This window comes from Amblyomma maculatum, chromosome 5, assembly GCF_055883805.1.
Source record: "Amblyomma maculatum isolate TAMU_Amacu chromosome 5, ASM5588380v1, whole genome shotgun sequence".
In the NCBI taxonomy this organism is placed as follows: domain Eukaryota; kingdom Metazoa; phylum Arthropoda; class Arachnida; order Ixodida; family Ixodidae; genus Amblyomma; species Amblyomma maculatum.
The window spans coordinates 144,184,197-144,202,125 of NC_139348.1; the positions used below are offsets into that span (position 1 = coordinate 144,184,197).

Below are 17,929 nucleotides of genomic sequence, written 5' to 3' on the forward strand. Positions count from 1 at the left end.
CAACTAATCGCTAGACTCTAATACGGTGCATATCATTACCATAAAATATTGTACATAATTTATGATAATGTGCAAGAAACTATGAGACCTTATGCAGTTATATGCGACTTGTATGTGATTTCTTATGTGAATTGAGTGAGATTGTGTGAGAAAATGTGAGGTTATTGCCTCATACAATGCTTTCAGTAGGGAGGCTTGAGCCATTAAATCATTTGCTCATAGTTTAGCAGCAACCACCTAACCTCGTTAAACTACGAATTATATGCAACTGTGCGCAATTGCTGGAAACATTTTGCTTTAAACAAACACTATTTACCGTCAGTATTTTTTATACCCATTTTCGCTATTGTCGGTACAGACACCAGAAAATACACTAATGATATCTATTTTCGTAGTTACCAGTGAATATAGTGCTATTCTGGGTGAATACCTGGCGACAACTATGAACGCCGAACGGGTGACAACGCCGGAGGAGGAAGCCAGGACAAACGATCGGTCAACTCGGAAGCAAGGGGGAAGCAAATGGGAAGTGAAGAGGCGAACCACAGCGTCCATAGAGAAATGGGGAAGAAACTGGAGGCAGATGGATGAAAATGGGGATAGGAAAACGAAATGATAATGCTTATGGAGATTGGTACGTGCGAACTATGCGTGCTAGTACGTTTAGTTGCATTTCGCTCTTGAAGGTAAGATTTCAAAGTCAGTCTTAGGGCAAAATTCGGCGCGCTGACTGGGGACATTAGTGATAGAACACTATACTGGGACCGCTTGACGCAACCTAGAGGAGCACTGGGATATCAATGCATGTGTTTGAATCAACTGCGCACGGATGGAAGTGAAAGAAGACGAAGTGTAATGCAGAGCGCGGGGGGAGTACTAAGTAAGAAGACGAAGAGCGGCCGACAGACAATCGTAGTGGTGGGATGCCATACTAATTACCCATGAGAAATTGTTGATTTGAATCTGCTCTAGCGCATTTTTGTTTTCTGGGATTGTTTCTCTTTTCTCTTCTTTTAAGCATGAGGATACTGGCATAACTAAATGTGTTCAGTGTGGCCAGTAATCACAGCTCGTTAAAACAGGTTTGGCTCCTTGATGCCCGCGCCACAAGGCTGGTCATCAATGAACGCTGTAGACAGGAGAACCGGAGCGTCGAAAGCTCAGTAGAATTTTGCTTCCGGCCACCGAGAGGGTTGACTCGTGCGAGCACAGTCGCATCTCAAAAGCGAGGCGTAACGCGGAAGGTAAGATAGAAAGAAAAAATTATAAAATGTAAGAACCGCCATGGCCAAATCACAGCTGAGAAGTTGGCGCCTGACGCGGGATCTAAAATCGAAAGAGCCGATGACGAAAACCCACTCCTGTAGAGGCTACAGTGCTTCAGTTTGAATGATTTTTTTTTTCATTTCGTTCGCTCTGCATTTGTCCTTTTTATCGAGTACGAGGTCTATAAGCAACAGGTGGCGCCAATTCACCGCATATAATTAAATGAGTAAATGCTTCGCGAAAACCAACCTCCTATATATCGTTATAAGTTCACCGTTTCCACTATATATCTGGGAACCAATGAGTCGTTGATTGCGTAGTTACAAGTTTGTAATTTCAAAGAAGCACATGCTGCAGCGATATCTTGAGGGTTCTTTCTTTGTAAACGTTTTACTCGCCTATCGATGGTAGATTTCACCAGTTCAAAATTCAGGCGCATGAAAATCACAGCGCTTAAAACAAGCCAATGTAGTCAGATGAAGCCGTCCTCAGTTAGATACGTCCTATTTCAAAATGTGCCACAATAATGTAAGGTATGGTCTCTAGTAGAAATCACTAAAAGATACACGAATAATATCCGAATCACAATATTAGTTCTGGAATCAATGGACTCTTTCTCGCCCCGCTGATGTATTTTTAGCCTGAGAAACACGTGCAACCACTTTCTGCTGATAACACCTGGTTTTAAACGACGAGGAAAGCAGTGTACACTCTCCTCGACTGAAAATTCTGACTTCATTCCGTGGAAAACTGCTCCATAGGCAGTATTCCAAGTGAATGAATGTCTCGCACAGGCCTAGTATTGCCGACAATGAGCGCTTGCTTCGTACCCTCACGTCATTTTGAACATTTGTATAAGGAGGGTTAAAGCTTGACGTTTAGTTAAATTGTACACGTTTCTTAATAGCCAGTCGCATTCATCTATATAAACCTGATAATTTTTCCTGGTTGTCACCTAAGCTCCACAACACTCACCGACAGCAGCCATGGCTCCTGGGGGTACGTTGCCGATATCGACACAGCGGCCTCGCCAATAGGCGCAAAGCACGGCTTCTTCTGCGGTGAAGCAGCTATCAGCGTATCCACAGGCGATTTCTCCCATCGAGTGGCCTAAGATGCCATCTGGTTGCAATCCGATGGCTTTAAGGGTGTCGACCAGCGCTACCTTTTCGAAAAATTGGAAAAAATTATATTCAGACTTCTGCGTTCCTAAAGGTGCATTCACATGCTTCATGCATCACGTGAAGTCCCATTTTTGGCGCTTGAGTTTCACCCCTAGTCAACCAAGTTTTGAAGCAGTGGTGAAATACCCTGAGGATGCGCAATACTGTTTGTTACCGACTTCAAAGCCCGAAGGCAGAGCATCTGCGCGGCTTTTTCCATGCCTGCCCAAGCACGGACCCCAGAGAGTGGAGGTTCGACGGCACGTGCAGCTTCGCTGCTCCAATCCTAAGCTGTCTGAGTGCATTTTTAGACCTGGAACTCGCGTTCCTAACAAAGCCGCGTTGTGAACGTACTCTTCTCTTCATGTCTTCTACCAGTCTCAAGCGGTCATAGTTCAACCATTAAGTGCTCGTACTTTGCCCGCCACGGTGGCTCTCTGTTGTTAAGGCGGTCGTATATTCAGCCGCACTGTGTGACTGTTAAAGGCTATCCAAAGTGATCGCGTTCTGACGCGAGACCGTGGGTAGTGACATCAAAGCCGAGATATTTTGCTTCAAAAAAGTTTTTCGTGTCAAGTGACTGAATCGAAACTTTGCCCTTTAGGTCACGAACCGAGAGCGCTGCGCCTACGCCGGCATAGGATGCTCCTTTAATGGGGATGAAAGAGGTTTGACACGCATTTCGACTCCAGCATTTTGGCCGTAAGAGTACAGTATGATGTCTAAATGAGCGGTATGGCCCCCCAAGCATCTATATGCTGTGCGATGTCATTTGAAATCGGTTCTTGCGATATCATTGTCTAGGCGATGTCAGTTGACATCATATTTAAAATGCATTGATGCATTTTCAGATCATTAAGAGCTAGAAATTATTCTGAAGCCCCTTAGGCGCACCTCTTTCTCTCGTTCCCTGTGAGGTCGTTGAAGTGTCCAAGGAGAGAAAAAGTTAGAATGGGGGCATTCGTTTTCCTCGAAAGAAAGCACACATGTACATAAAAAGCTGCAAGCACCCAGAAACATCGCTTGGGCATCTGCCACATTGCGGAACTGAACGGTGCCTCCAGCGCCGACATCCGTTTGCTTTTATATACACTGTGATAGTATGGCATATATCTGAGGAAATTTTCAGCTTCTGTAGGAAACCTCACACACAAAATCTATAGTTCAGGAAACGGTCACATATGTATGTACACAGATTAGTGTCTCCAGCTATTCTTTTAGCCTATTTTAAGCTGGTTTGGCTTGTGCTCTACCATTGCGGATGACAGAAGTAGAGCACAATGAAACGGTCATATTAATCTTTATAATATAGCCTTCCGAGTATGTGATGTCATCAATGATCAAGTTACCGAGAAATTCTGAGCACGATAGCTGACATTCAGGGCGCTCAGCCATCTCTGCCAGCATGCTGATACAGCACAAAAAAGCATATTTTCCTGTGAATTGGGCACTACCATGAATTGAACGGGTTGCCGAGAATGATTTTTAAAGCCTTACATTGGCCTTTAGATATGCGTTTGATGGGGCACAATGCAAAACATTCTTTGGCAGTGGTAATCAACCTTAGGAGTGCTTTTGTCCTGAAATTTGTTTTTGCTAACTCGTTATTGCTATCTGACCTTCCTACATGCGCTATGCAATGCTTCGTGATATTAAATTACAGATTACCTTAGTAGACGTTCATCTGAATCCAGGGCCTGTTTCATGAAACAACTGAACACAGAAGTTTTGTGGGTGTATGTGGACAGACTAGCTGATTCCGGCAGCTCGCTACGAAATATGACATATAACTGTCTTCATTGTATGCCCAAAACACATTTGAATTGCATGCACCTGGATAGCTGTGACGGATGACAACGTCGACGCGTGGCTCTTATCCATGCTGTCATCGCTGATTACCACGTTGATAAGATCAACGCCAAACTGCTCCAGCAGCACTGCCGACTTGTGCACGGATCGGGCGAACACATCAATCTGCATCATTTGCCGTGCCATCCCCTTCCACTGGCAACCCATGCCACTGAAGACGAACCATAGAGGCCTGTTTTTGTTCGGCGTATCCTCAACCGCCTTGATGACTTTCTTGTCAGATCCATCCACAGGTACCACAGCAAATCCCCTGTACGGAAACTGCTTCACGTTGCGCTGCCCGACCCGGTTAAGCAGTGCGTACGCAGAGTCAGGGTACGGCCCCTCGGCCTCTATTCGGTCGAGGGTACGCTGCAACGCAAGCAACAGCATTATAAATTGCAAATATCATAACTCTACAACTTTTTAGGATCGAACGCATTATGAGATGCAACAAGAATTAAAGATAATTAAGTACATTCCCGGTAGCATTTGTAAAGACACCTATTAGAGCTTTTGGGAGTAACATGGTGAAATATATCGGCTAACATTAACATCGACATTTCAGCTTATGAGTGCATCCCACCCAGAATGGCAGCATTCCTCCCTTTTCCTGTCCCGACCCCAGTCACTATTTTAGTCCTGTCATTTCAAGAATTTAAAGGTATTTAAAACGAAAATTAACATCAAAAGGATTGAATGCTTACGGTTCAGTTACATTCATAAGTATACTATACTCTACCCAGGCGAGGAACGCACAGCAATAAAACAAAAATTTTAAGCGGGAAAATCTCCAGCATTGTTTGATGCAGCTTTTCTTTTGTAACGCTTTCCTTTCAACGGAGGGGAACAGACAGTATGCTAGTACATAGCGAGCTCTCTTTCAGTTTTTCTTGAGCTGCAAAAGAAACTCCATAACTAACCCCTTTAGACAGAGCAAATAAGTTTTTTTTTTTTTTTTGTTGTCGCTATGATCCTTAAGTAAATGAATGAATAACGTGCCACTTTCGACAGCCTTTCTTTGCAAAGTGGCCATGCTGATGTCACCTGCGTTCTTGAAAAATAAGTATACCCTCCCAGATCTTTATAAATAAAGCTTTTAAGTATTCCTAATTTGAATATTAAATATACTAATATTGAAGGATATTGAATAGCTTTCCAGTCAAGGTTCCGCTGCTTGATTTACATGAAATACATGAACACAAATACAAGTATATCTTTTAATTTAAAACTTTGCTAAGCCCAAGCTCTTATATCATCCTATACGCTAGGTGATTGCGTTTCTGAACGGGCAGTTTTCATCGACACAATTTTAGTATACGTCTGCACCTTGCCAAACAATTTACCCGCAGGTCGGTTACCCGCAGGTCGGTTACCCGCAGGACGGTCACCCGCGGGACGGTTGTGGTTTTTTTCTAGCTCTTCTCCAAAGCACGCAGTATGGATTCCTATGGTGGATTTAACTTCTTTGCGTGAGCTGGGACCAACTTGAAAAGTTAGATTCTGACCCAAATCGGTGACCTAGACACTTCTAATTATAGGCTCATACCAGTAAATGATGTAATTCTACAGATATTTACAACTATTTGTGATGTCCATGAAAGCTACACTTAACTTACTTTGTATTCAGAACTCAATCATTGAAATCAGGGCAAATAATTGTGTAGATTTAAAACCTGAAAAGAATATATAATTGGCGGAATTGCTCCCTCGGTGAATGTTTTAGTACAATCATGCAAAAGGAGCAACGATCTATAGCATTGCGACTTATCAACTCACCTTCAATGCTTCCGAGCTTCTTCCAGACACAAGTACGAGTCGTGGAAGCCCTGGTCTTTCCCGCAGAATACTGTTCACATGCGGGCCTGAGTTCGACTCCAGGATGGCATGGGCGCTGGATCCACCAAATCCGAAAGAGTTCACTCCCACTCTGCCACCGTTGAATGGCATAGGTTTCGAAACAATCTCAACGCTGCCGTCTCGAAGTGATGGGATACTTAGATTTGGTTTCTCGAAGTGCAGATTGGCCGCGATGGTGCCTGTTTCCATGGCCAAGAGTACTTTGGCAATCGAGCTGATTCCTGCGAGGAGATGACGAGATGTAGGCGGTGTTCGGGCTTAAGGCAACACAGAGAAAATTTGAAGTTTTCCTCCATCGGTCAATTTCAACATTCTGTTCACATTCTGAGTGTAAAAAAGTCACCTTAGGCGGCGCTATTCTTCAAGAGACGGAACGAAATTAAATACATGGATCTCCACAAACAGTAGTTTCAGAAGAGAAACCGCAGTAACGTGAAGCACTTTTTAGGACATATTCCCGAGTATAGCCTACACCTCCATCCTTACTTTAAAGCGGAAGCTGCACACTCCCGATTACGCCGTTCATACTTTAAAGAGGAACCTGTACTCTCCAGGCTACAGCTCCCGAGTTGGCCGTGGTGGATGAATACATTCAGCTATTCAAAGGGTACAGCCTCGTATTGTCTTCTGAGTCGGGATAAATATATTTTGAAGGGGAAGTTCTACTTTGCGGGCCAGTACCTCTCAAGGTCTATCTATGAGCAAATATTTTGAGCTGATTTAGGTAGTCCATGTGTATTGTATAGATTTAGAAACAATAAAAAAACATCGGAGCGGATTCAAGCCGTTTGTGTTCGAAACCGAGCCCTCGGGTTGAGTAGCCCAGCGGCTTAACCGCTGAGGCACCGCGACGGGTGCTTTAGCTGGTTACAACTAAGTTTATGTCGGTTTCAACCTTAACTAATTTTCTTATATCAAGTATTGTTGTTTCCATTTGCATTAAGAAGAATATCAGAAAATATACTATTTTTCTATCCACGTCAAGAGAAGTATCAACTGCTGAAGAAAAATTAATATAAGACACCAGAGCCATAAAATCGATATTTTATAAGCAAGAAGGCTAGCAAGAAAGTCAAGGGTCAGAAAAGTATAAAATGAGTATGTACCTTATCTGATAAAAGTAAAAAAAGCTAGAATAGAACTGCACGAAAATAGCGTGAGACATTCAACAAAAAGTGTTACATGGCAGCTTAACCTCTAATATTATTGATTGATGAGCGCATTGTGGGTTAATTAATGGGCAGCTTAGCGCCTTTCTCGCTTGACCTCACTGAAACAGGCAGCGAGCATTACCTTTGCAATTTGTGCTGAATCTTAAAAAACACCGCTTATCAGCTATTTATTTCTGCTCTTAACAGTAAGCTGTATGTGTTCTCATTTTGCACCATAATGCTAATGGATGAAAAATGAATATGAAGAAATAAAGTGTAATTCCAGTTTGCTTCAGCGTTGAAGGTTTTCCTGCATGGCATTATTCTGACGGAAATATTCAGAATTTTAGATATTTAAGAACATGCGAATAATGTTTTACGTTTTCTAATCGAGTTACATTGGCTTTCATGGGCATATAATAAGGCGAACTCAATGACTACCAAGCCGCGGTTATATGTTGCCATTTGTAAGTGAGGTGATCGAACGAAACATAAATCATGTATGTTGTGAACTTAACACCTCAAGCTTTAAGTTCATGTGAAATGGCTTTTCAACTTGAAGGCACTTTTCTGGGCCTCGGCTTTGTGTTAACGACTGAGGTTCTTTGAGCCCTGCTAGACGCACTTACCAGAGGCAATCTCGTTGTGTCCTACGTTAGTCTTGACAGCTCCGATTTTGAGCGGCCGCTGACGCCCAGAAGGACAGAAGATTTTAGTGATTGCTTGCAGCTCCTGTTCGTCTCCCATCCTTGTTCCAGTTCCGTGAGCTTCGACGAAGTCTATTTCGCACGGATCTACCTTGGCCTCACTGTATATCTCCCGGAGAAGTTCTTCCTGTGCTTTGCCTGAGGGATAGGTGATACCTGAAGAATCGGTAAAAATACAGTTTTAGCTACCAATTTATCAATATTCCTGAATAGATCTCCTTGATAGCTTGTTCACAGTCCGTACTCCATTTTATACTGAGACTTTAAATGTGAAACAAGTAGCGAGTCGAGGTGTGAACAAAAGAAAGGCTAGGAAAAACACTAAGGCTATATCTCACAGGCTGTCCTTGGTGAAGTTAAGCTACAACCATGAACTGACCACATCTTGAAGCGCTTTGTATGCTTTCCAGCGCACGTAAAGCCTACGTGTTGAAGCTGTCAGACTCCTCGGAGGAGGGGGGGGGGTAACTAAAGCAACACAAATGGTTATATAGAACAAAAAATAATGTGCCAAACATGCACGTGTACTACGCATATCATCGCATCCTTCATTTGAAGGTGCCGTATGGTAAATATCGCATCTTTAACAACTGCTTCGATGTACAACAATATCAGTAAACATTAAAGAAGCCTAGGTGATCGAAATTTATGTAGGGTCCTCCAAGACAGGTTTACTAATAGCTTACGCGGCTTTCGGACGTCAAATTGCAAATATTGACAAACCAAGACCCCTAACCGCAACCGCACGCACACGGATCTAGATGTTTTAATTAGGCAAGGTAGGGTTCAAAGAGCTCCCACGTATATATCGGCTCTGATTCGGTGGAAAACCTGTGAAGTAGCTGAATGGCAGCATTCACACGAGACATTTATAGCCTTTTTCTGAATATGTGGTCAACTCTCTTCAGCAGCGATGTTTCTTTGAATTCCAAAGCGAGACCAAACTTGGAATATTTGCAATTGAAGAGGCACTTAGATTTTGGATATCTGAAGCAAGGCTCTGTACGCGTAAAATTTCATTCATTTTATATAACGATACCGCAACCATATGAATGGCCGGAGAATTACTGATGTGGCAATGCGCATTTCAGCGAGAGCGGGTGGTGCTAAACTATCGTGGAATTTAAAATACTAGTAAATCTGCGCAAATTGCAGCGTATGATCATTGATGTTCGCTTATTCAGTTACTGCTATCTGTCCAGTAGGTTTGGCGTCTGTCGTGACTCTCGGAGAAAGAAAGTCGTTGAAGAAGAAAAGGTGAATTCATGGCATCCCACTTTCTGGCACTGGGTTCGGTAAAAATTAGCGCAGTCTTGGTGAATATAAGTAAGCGGTTTTAATTGTCACCCTGACGATATCCACTGCAGGGCGAAGGCCTCTTCCATATTACTCCAACTAACCCGGCTCTGTGCCACCTGCATCCACCTGCCTGATGCGAACTTGTTAACCTCATCCGCAAACCTCAGTTTCTGCCTCCCTCTGTTATGCTTTCTTCCCTAGAAATCAATTAAATTTTTTACCCTTCACGACCATCAGTTATCCTCTCTTCGCACTACTTGCCCTGCCCATTCCCATTTCCTCCTCTGATTTTGACTACAATATATCATTAATGTCGGCATTTTTAGCGCAAACAAAGACAAAGACAAGAAAGGCAAGACGTACACACACAAGTGCTAAAAAACCCTTTGTTTGTGGGAAAAACCACTTTTTTTGCGCTAAAAAACCCCTACATCAAGATGAACTACCAACTCGCCCAGCAGGAAGGTTTAATAAATATATCATTAACTCGAGTTATTTCTCTGATCCACTTTGCACGCTTTCTATACCTTAACGTTACATCTGCCATTTTGCGTTCCATAGGTCTCTGCGTTGGCCTCAGTTTAAGAAGTACCCTTTTTGTTAGCGTCCACATTTTAGCCCCATGGGCGAGTACAGGTAAGACGCAAATATTATAGTGTTCTGCAACTTTATTGGACGCATTTTGAAAAATTCTCCCCCCTCAACCAGAGGCTAATTTGCAATAAAACCGCGCTCAAAGCTTGTGCGCTGTTGTCCCTCTTGTTGTGTAGTAAGTCCGACAGCGGTTCTTACATTGGAGAACCCTCTGTGACGAGACTAAAGGAGCGAAAGGCACAAACGCCAATTTTACGCCGAATGGCAGCGATAGCCTCATCTAGCATCATTACAAAAACGTGCCATGTTAGCCTGGGACTGTCAAAACGCGTAGCTTTCGTTCAACGACGCCTGATGACGCCACAGTTGCCTTTTGCTGGAAACTTTGCGTTAGCGGCTTTTGCTCTTTAGTCTCGTCGCAGACGATTCTTAGTTTGTATCATGCGTGGTAAAACAAAGTAAGCACCATGTTCAAAATTACTTCTTAAAGAAATGTACAACGAGCAAGCTTTTTCCGTTGTTTCAGCGCAAATGAGACCCCGGCTGAGACCGGAGAATTTTTCGACACGCGTCCGATAAAGTTTCAGAACACTGTATACTTTCCACTTGAGCGACACCAGTAAATTTCTAATCATGATCGGCGAGTATTTGCCAAAGCGCTCCATCCTGATCTTATCGTCCTTGTTATTTCCCATTCATTGTCTGCACCTCCGATTACTACCTGTTCTTTTCAGAAACAGGTGCTAATATTGCCTTGTTAACCTCCGCATTGCCGCATGGATGTTTATTAAATTTAGATATCAATGTACAATGTGCCTTTTGATAAGTGTTTCTGTGTAAATTTCTTTTTATCATCCTGCAGAGCCCGATATGTCAGTCTAGCGATATATATGTATACATAAAATTTATATAGAGAGCAAGAAGTGTAATTGGTGCCATTCGGAAAGGCGTGCTGACAGCTGCCAGATTTGGCACCTAAGAAAACGTCGCACTTTCAAGAACCTTTTGGTCAAAAATAGGTCTACCCATTTCAAGATGCTGCTCGCAATAAATTTCTTCACGTTTAATTATTGAACATTATTGTGTCACCATTTCGCCTGATCAATAATGCGAGGTGGACGGTACAGCTTTTGGGTATTTATGGTGGTGGACATTTTTAACTCGAATAATGCACACTTATTCCTAGGGTTAGATGAATCGAGCTCACGCCAGGCGCACAACTTCTTTCCACTCTTATCAAATAATACAAGAAGCTTCGAAAATGTTACTGTCACAGATAACAGCAGTCCACTAACTGGGGTTAGGGACCAGCCTTCTAAAGTATAGACACTCAGCAAGCCGAAGTGGGGCTCGAAGCAATATGCAAGCAATACTTATTTGTGAAGCAACCAACCTCACGCAGCTTCGTGTGAAAACCGTGTCGACCGTGTGTGTATTAGTACGCTTGTCAAACACTCGAATGGAAGTGATGTGAGAGCGGATGATGGAAAAAAAGCCATTAGGGAGGAGGCAAAATGGGAAAAGCGACTCAGAGGAAAAAGAGCTTCTGACGACAATTTTCCAGCAAAAAGACAACCGTATGTTGAGTGAGTAAAAATAACAGTGTGTTTGTGCCTTCAAATTCAGAGAATAGTTCTTACTTCGTTACTTTGCTTTAGTCGTTATGCCCGCAATACTGCCTGTTTTGGTGCCGGCTGCGCTCCGACAGGCATGAAATTAGTGGCATAATCTTAAGCTCGAATCATGCATCTTTCACTCCAGGAGCATTTCCTCAACCTAAACTTCTGCCCTCAATCGCACTCGAGCGCACCAATCCTGCGCCAATCCTCCCTCACTGTCACTTCACCGAATGAGTAACCCATGAGGCAAGGTTGAGGACATCCTTGTTCAGGCTCACGCTAAAGAGAGTTGCCGTATCTAATTAAGCATTTTTGTTTACTTATATAAGTGCTGTATGGCGACTTTCATAATTAAAGACTGCCGCCGTTTGGCCTATTCAATATGTGAAATTGTAGAGGGCTGACGTTGCCAATACATAGTCTGCACGAACGTTTCGCAAGTTGCTGTAGCATAGGTAGACATTGCGTTAATAATGAAGGCCCTTTTGCTCGACTACTGTTCCCAAGGACGCGGGATCGAATCCCGGCCTCGGCGGTAGCTTTTCGGTGGAGGCGAAAAGCAAGGCGTCCGTGTGCTGTGCGATGTCAGTGCACGTTAAAGAACCCCAGGTGGTCGAAATTTCCGGAGTCCTCCACTACGGCGTCTCTCATAGCCTGAGTTGCTTTGGGACGTTAAACCCCAAAAACCAACCCTTTTAAATTCCTGAGTTGGAATCACCGGTAATCTACTGCTACTACGCACTGCCCATGTCCCCAGAAAAGAAACGTTACCAGAGATTTCACACGACATACGTCTAAAGGCTCTCATCCTGTTGTAGAGGCTTAAATGCCCTTCATACGCAAGGGTGCGTGCCACATTTTACTTCCAATAGCAAATAATGATGTAGTTTCACAGTTACCAACGTAAATTCTAAATCAACTGGCAGAACACCCCGCAGTAATCGCAAATTTTAGCAAATTTAAAATATGCTTAACCTACTGCGCTTGTTTTTTAACCTGACACTCCAATAAATAGCTTTTATGATATATTTAATTCTAGAGCAGATATTTTTCTCTACCATTGATCTGCGTCACTAAACGCCTGACATGGTCTGCTTAATTAATTCAATTCACCGATGACATCACCTTGAATCTTGTAGCCATCCGCAGACGCCTTAGTATGAATTACTTTGGCGTAGACCCGATGTGCTTCCGATACTCTTTGGAGAAAGAATGCACCGATAGTTTCGCTTCTGGCAAAGCCATCACCTGCATACAAAGGTATAATCATTTGCACGCACCGTATTCACTTCTGCCGTAGTACAGACCAGAGTGCGCCTCTAACAACGTCCTTCATTTTTCTTGTGCTCGAAGCGAAACATGCTTATTCTTTTCATCACCAGCTTGTACCTGTGCACCTGAATATTACGGTCACGCATTAGAAATTACGCGCGAAAGCAGCCTGGTGTCTTAACTCAGTCGATGACTAGGAAGATTCGAAACAGGTACATGTGCTGCAATACCAGAGCAGTCTGTTCAATATTAGCCGCGTTTTTGAGATATTTCAAACAACGGAGCGAGCAGCAACGCCATATTGCACTGAATGTCGCAACACGTAAGCTATTGCAATGTTCCACAGCCCTCAAGCTCACATGCATCTGTCTGAACCGAAGGAGAAGAGGAACTATCAAAAATTAACACCTTTGCTTGTGCTAAAGCTGGCCCTTTCAGGTGGAAGCTATGATGTAAAAGAAAACAAACGTTTCGTGGCAGCCCAGAACAAAGAGTAGCAAGGGTAGCTGACTGATTACAACTGAACGGACGTGTGCAGTACACTTACATCGAGAATCGAAGGCCTTGCATTTTCCATCTTGTGAGAGCATTCCCAGACGCATGAAGGCCAACGACATGGCTGGCTTCAGGCTTATCGTGCTCGCTGCAACGAGGGCAGCCTCACACTCTCCGGAACGGACTGCATTCATGGCCTGACTGAATGCAACCATCGTTGATGAGCACGCTGCGTCCACTGTGAAGCTTGGACCTGAACGCGAGACATGATACCGTTATGTAGACCATTGCCGCATGTGTATCGTCACATATTTCTCTGGACTTCCACATGCTTACACCTGGAGGTGCCATTTTAACACTGCTAACGCTAGCAGTGTACACCAACCCAGCTAAGAATATTGCGTCTCACAGAAAAATAAGTCGGGGCATGGAGCCACCGAGCGAACAAACTGTTCAGCCAGTGATGTCAGTGCGACCAGGTTTTTAGGTTCTACAAATTTGGTTGTTTCAAATTTAGCCTAGTGCAGGAAGGTATTCCAGCTTTCCAGAACAAAGTTTATTGCACCAAATTACACTAGTAAGTTTAGAATTAGATTTCCAGCTTCTTTATTATTGGATTCAAATCATTTTCACGTGATTTCCTTTGCTAATGCGGAGCCGAGTACCTATGTGGGCAGCGCTACTTCAGCCTGCAGCAGGAAACATGACGCAGGGTATCGCCAAATCTCTCTGAAGCAATAGGCGGGTCCACAAGCGAAAAACAAATTACATTTACACCTTGCCATCTTCATTCTAACTTAGTGAAACCATTCGAGCTTGCGCCGTTTGTATCCCTTTGCGTTTTTGTAGACATGAAGCAGTGGCTGGCGCATTCCCTTATCCCTAAGGTGAAAATGTGGGGACGAGGTCTGCCGCAAGCAAGCGATGTATACGCTCGCAGCAGCTGGTATAACGCTAAATGATATAGCATCGATGGGGCCTAAATACACCGTGTCCAATATCAAGGACACATAGCACATCACGCCCACGCAACAGTATTGGATAGCACTTAAACACCCTTGCGCGGTGTTCTCCTAGTTCCTCTTTTAGTGTGTCGTTTGTTTATTCAGCAATATAGTCGACTACCAGAAGCAATGCTATGCATCTACATCAAAGTACGAGATATTCGAATTACACATACCCCTAAAATCGAATGTATACGATAGCCGGTTGGAGAACATGGACTTGGCCGTTCCCAACAAGCTGAATCCGTCAATGTTGTTGTGGTCCGAACCGAACATCTCGTCAAAGTCACCAATGCCGGCCCCAATGAAGACGCCAACTTTCCTCCCTCGCAGAGCCTCAGGATCGCGTCCGGCGTCCACGATAGCTTCATACGACGTCTCCAGTAGAATGCGCATCTGCGGGTCCATCAAATGGGCCTGCCTAGGGTGCACCCCGAAGAAGGATGCATCAAACAGGGAGAGGTCACGTATTGTTCCAAAGCGCTCGGGTAGACCCAAGTAGCCTGCAGGAAATAGAGAAAGTTGTGAACCTGATGTAGTTTTATGGGTGCATATTTGTGTGTGTGTGAGGGGGTGACAATCGAAAGTTTAGGTCTAAGGGGATTTTCTCAAACGCATCTTAGGCAAATATCGAGAAAAAATGGGCATGAGAAGAATCATGTGTTCAAATGAAAGTCCATGAGCACTTAAAGTAGCGGAGTGGATTCCAGGATATGCCCAGGATAGCAACGACTGGCAGAATGTGTGGCAGTGGACAAGATTAACAAGCCTCGTGGAGAAAAGTCTCACAGAGCGTATACACACTAACAGCTTTATGAAGGCATATGGATAACATGTTTTCGTTGGATAGGAGCTTGTTCAGGTTTCCAATCTCAGTTCCAAGTTCAGTTTCCAAGTTCAGTTTTTAATCTCAGAGTTCAGTTTAGAGCACCTGAACAATTTCATCAACAAGGAAAATGTGGAAACAGTGGAGCATATTCTGCTCGAATGGCCAGTGTGTGCCGAACAGCCTGCGTCATATTCATGAGCATCTAATAGAGTTGCCTATTCAGGTGCTTCTGAAAGTTAATTTTGTCTTAGGCTCCCTGGGCACTGGATTTTGTATTGGAGGTTTGTACAAATTCTAAAACTTTCACTTTTCTCAACACTTGGTAATGGTTATGCAGTAAAACTTTGTTAGCTAATTTTTAGACATTTGAGATCACGAATACTTTATTTTCTAGTATGCCACTTTCTTGCAGATAAAATGATATTTCATGGCGTCATAGTTTCTATTTCCTTCAATACTTTATTTTTAAATCCCTGCAGCTCGCTCTTCCAGTCTTTCTTCCTTCAGTGCACTTACTTGCACAGAGTAGCAGGCCAGCGGATCAGCAATGCTAAGTAAGTTATCTCCCTTTTCTGTTAAAACGCTTCTCTCTCTCTCTTTTTATAGTGCCAACACTTCTTTGTTCCTGCAGTTCATACCTCGAGGCCAGCGGGCGTCACTGTTGGAGAAAAAATCAGCTCCCATGTATAGTTTGTCTTTGAACTCAGTCAGGTCATCTGCTTGTGGGAAACGAGCTGAGAAGCCGGTGATCGCTACTTCGTCCATCGTCATGGCCTCCTGAATCGAAAAAAGAGTCAGCTCAGAAATTACGGCGTAGATTTTCAGGTAAATCTTATTGCAAGCAAGAAATTTCGACATTATGTGATCGCACTCAGATGAGCAGGGCTTCTAGCGACATGTCGATCATTGTATTTAAAAAAGTGTCGAAGAAGCACTTGCATGATCCGATGTTGTAACTAGAAATTGAATTTGGGGGAAAACATGAAAAATTATAGGCACACTATAGAACACATAACTCAAGCTCGTAATAATTTACTATCCCGTTGTAGCGAGCATAAGCTTCTCCTGGCCAACGAGATACTATAAACGAGATCGACTCAAAGCTAATGATGCCAGTGTTGGTTTGCACAAGGAAACTTTGAGTGAGTTAAAGTAACTTTCGCTAGCTGAGACCTGTGTCAATAATCTCTATTTTAAAACTGGAAGATACTGCCTCCAAAATACTGAAAAGTTTTTAACGATTTCAGCATAGATATCTGTGCTGTGAATTTGGAACTGAAGATTAAATTTCTGCTCTAACAGCTTATACCCAACTCATCCACTTTCCTGCCAAACTCCTCAGCCATTTCCTCTACTATAGCGCGCCTAGTCCTGTAGTGAAAAGCTGTCGTTATGAGACACGGCATCACCGCACTTCTTGACGTGTTTGCTCGTTATTCTCCAAAGAATTTGTTCCACGTTACTCTGGTACTCACTTCCTGCACACATGAAGTCCGCTACCTATTTACCTTTACCCAGCCTATTTTTCATTCCTGGCATCTTTCTTGATTATTGTTTCTCAATCCGCTTTCTAACGGCTATGGCCACTTAATCTGCTCCTATTTTCGACTAAATTCAAACGTATTTCTACCAATCCTGTTTCAAGCGATGAAACTCATTTTTAGAACACTATAAGCGCCATATGTCTTCGCCAGACTACGCATTATTTTATTGCTAAGATGCATTCGGAGATATATTTAAAATATTCACCTCTTTTAAACCTCTAGTGTTGTTCGGAGTCCCAGACTGCCTTCTGTCATCCGCCCAGTAGGTTGTTCGAAATGTTATCAAGGGAAGTAGCCACCTGTGCAGCCATTTGATTGCTGATTGCTTGCTGATTTTTTCTGAATCCCCTATCTCCTCCCCGCCATAAACTCAAGTTTATCGTGAGATACTGCAAGTCCATTTCTATTTTTGATTTGCATCACTATACAGCATGTATGCATTCGATAAATGCCCGTCATAAGACTTTGTCGCGCGTTATTGAAGGAATTGAAGCCTTCTGAGCCACGAGCTTCTATGTTTTCTTTATAGTCCATGAGAGCATCGACAGCTGGGAAACCTGTTTTAATTTCGTAAAACATTATGCTCAACGCTTGCGGGGCCTGCAAGGAGTTAAACGGCCGTTGTGCATGTACTGTGCGATTTTATTATATAAAGCGTTACACTGCCATATTGTGTGTGTGCTGTGATAATAGATATATTGTAAGAGGGATGTCCGACCAGCGAAAAAGCAGAAATAAGAGGAAAGCGGAGACGTCACGCGCCGAAGACAATGAAGTTGCGAAGATGACGAAGAAGATAAAGTTCAAGCTGTCGCTGTGAACACTGGCCTTTGTAGCTGCTACGTAAGAAGATAATATATTGGTGTGCGAATCCATTATCGCTCTGGTCCTAAGGACTCCAACGCAGACGCCCTTTCACGCTCCCCTGTGACCTCTGACCGTGAACCACACGCTGTCGCCGGCCTCACACCTTTCTTCCTCTGAACTATGGATATGGCATCTGAGCAGCGCAAAGATCCCCGGATTGTTTCACTCATGAACGTTCTGGCCAACCAATCACAGTGCCACCCTCCTCGAGCTCTCCGACGTCAAGCCCATCACTTTGCTATCTATGACAACCTCCTTTACCGCAGAAACTACCTCCCTGATAGCCACAAATAGCTGCTTGTTATTTCCCCGACATATCCGATCAGTCATTTGCGCGAGCTTTCACATGACCCACAGTGTGCCCATGCTGGAGTCCTGAAAACATATACCCGCCTACGTCATCGCTACTGC

The 17,929-nt window shown here is 43.5% G+C and overlaps 1 protein-coding gene across 1 annotated transcript in view; it reads right to left on the reverse strand.

Moving 5' to 3' along the window:
* LOC146189840 (fatty acid synthase-like) overlaps positions 1 to 15,878 on the reverse strand; it is an 88,662-nt gene extending 72,784 nt beyond the window's left edge. Inside the window, exons 1-8 of the mRNA XM_084603329.1 lie at positions 15,746 to 15,878; positions 14,455 to 14,781; positions 13,327 to 13,527; positions 12,633 to 12,755; positions 7,918 to 8,151; positions 6,057 to 6,358; positions 4,263 to 4,649; positions 2,242 to 2,431 (exon numbers count right to left, since the gene is read on the reverse strand). Of these exons, the coding sequence (XP_084459455.1) occupies positions 2,242 to 2,431; positions 4,263 to 4,649; positions 6,057 to 6,358; positions 7,918 to 8,151; positions 12,633 to 12,755; positions 13,327 to 13,527; positions 14,455 to 14,781; positions 15,746 to 15,878 (1,897 nt within the window). The remainder of the gene's footprint in view (positions 1 to 2,241; positions 2,432 to 4,262; positions 4,650 to 6,056; positions 6,359 to 7,917; positions 8,152 to 12,632; positions 12,756 to 13,326; positions 13,528 to 14,454; positions 14,782 to 15,745) is intronic.
* Between the last annotated feature and the right edge of the window lie 2,051 nt (positions 15,879 to 17,929).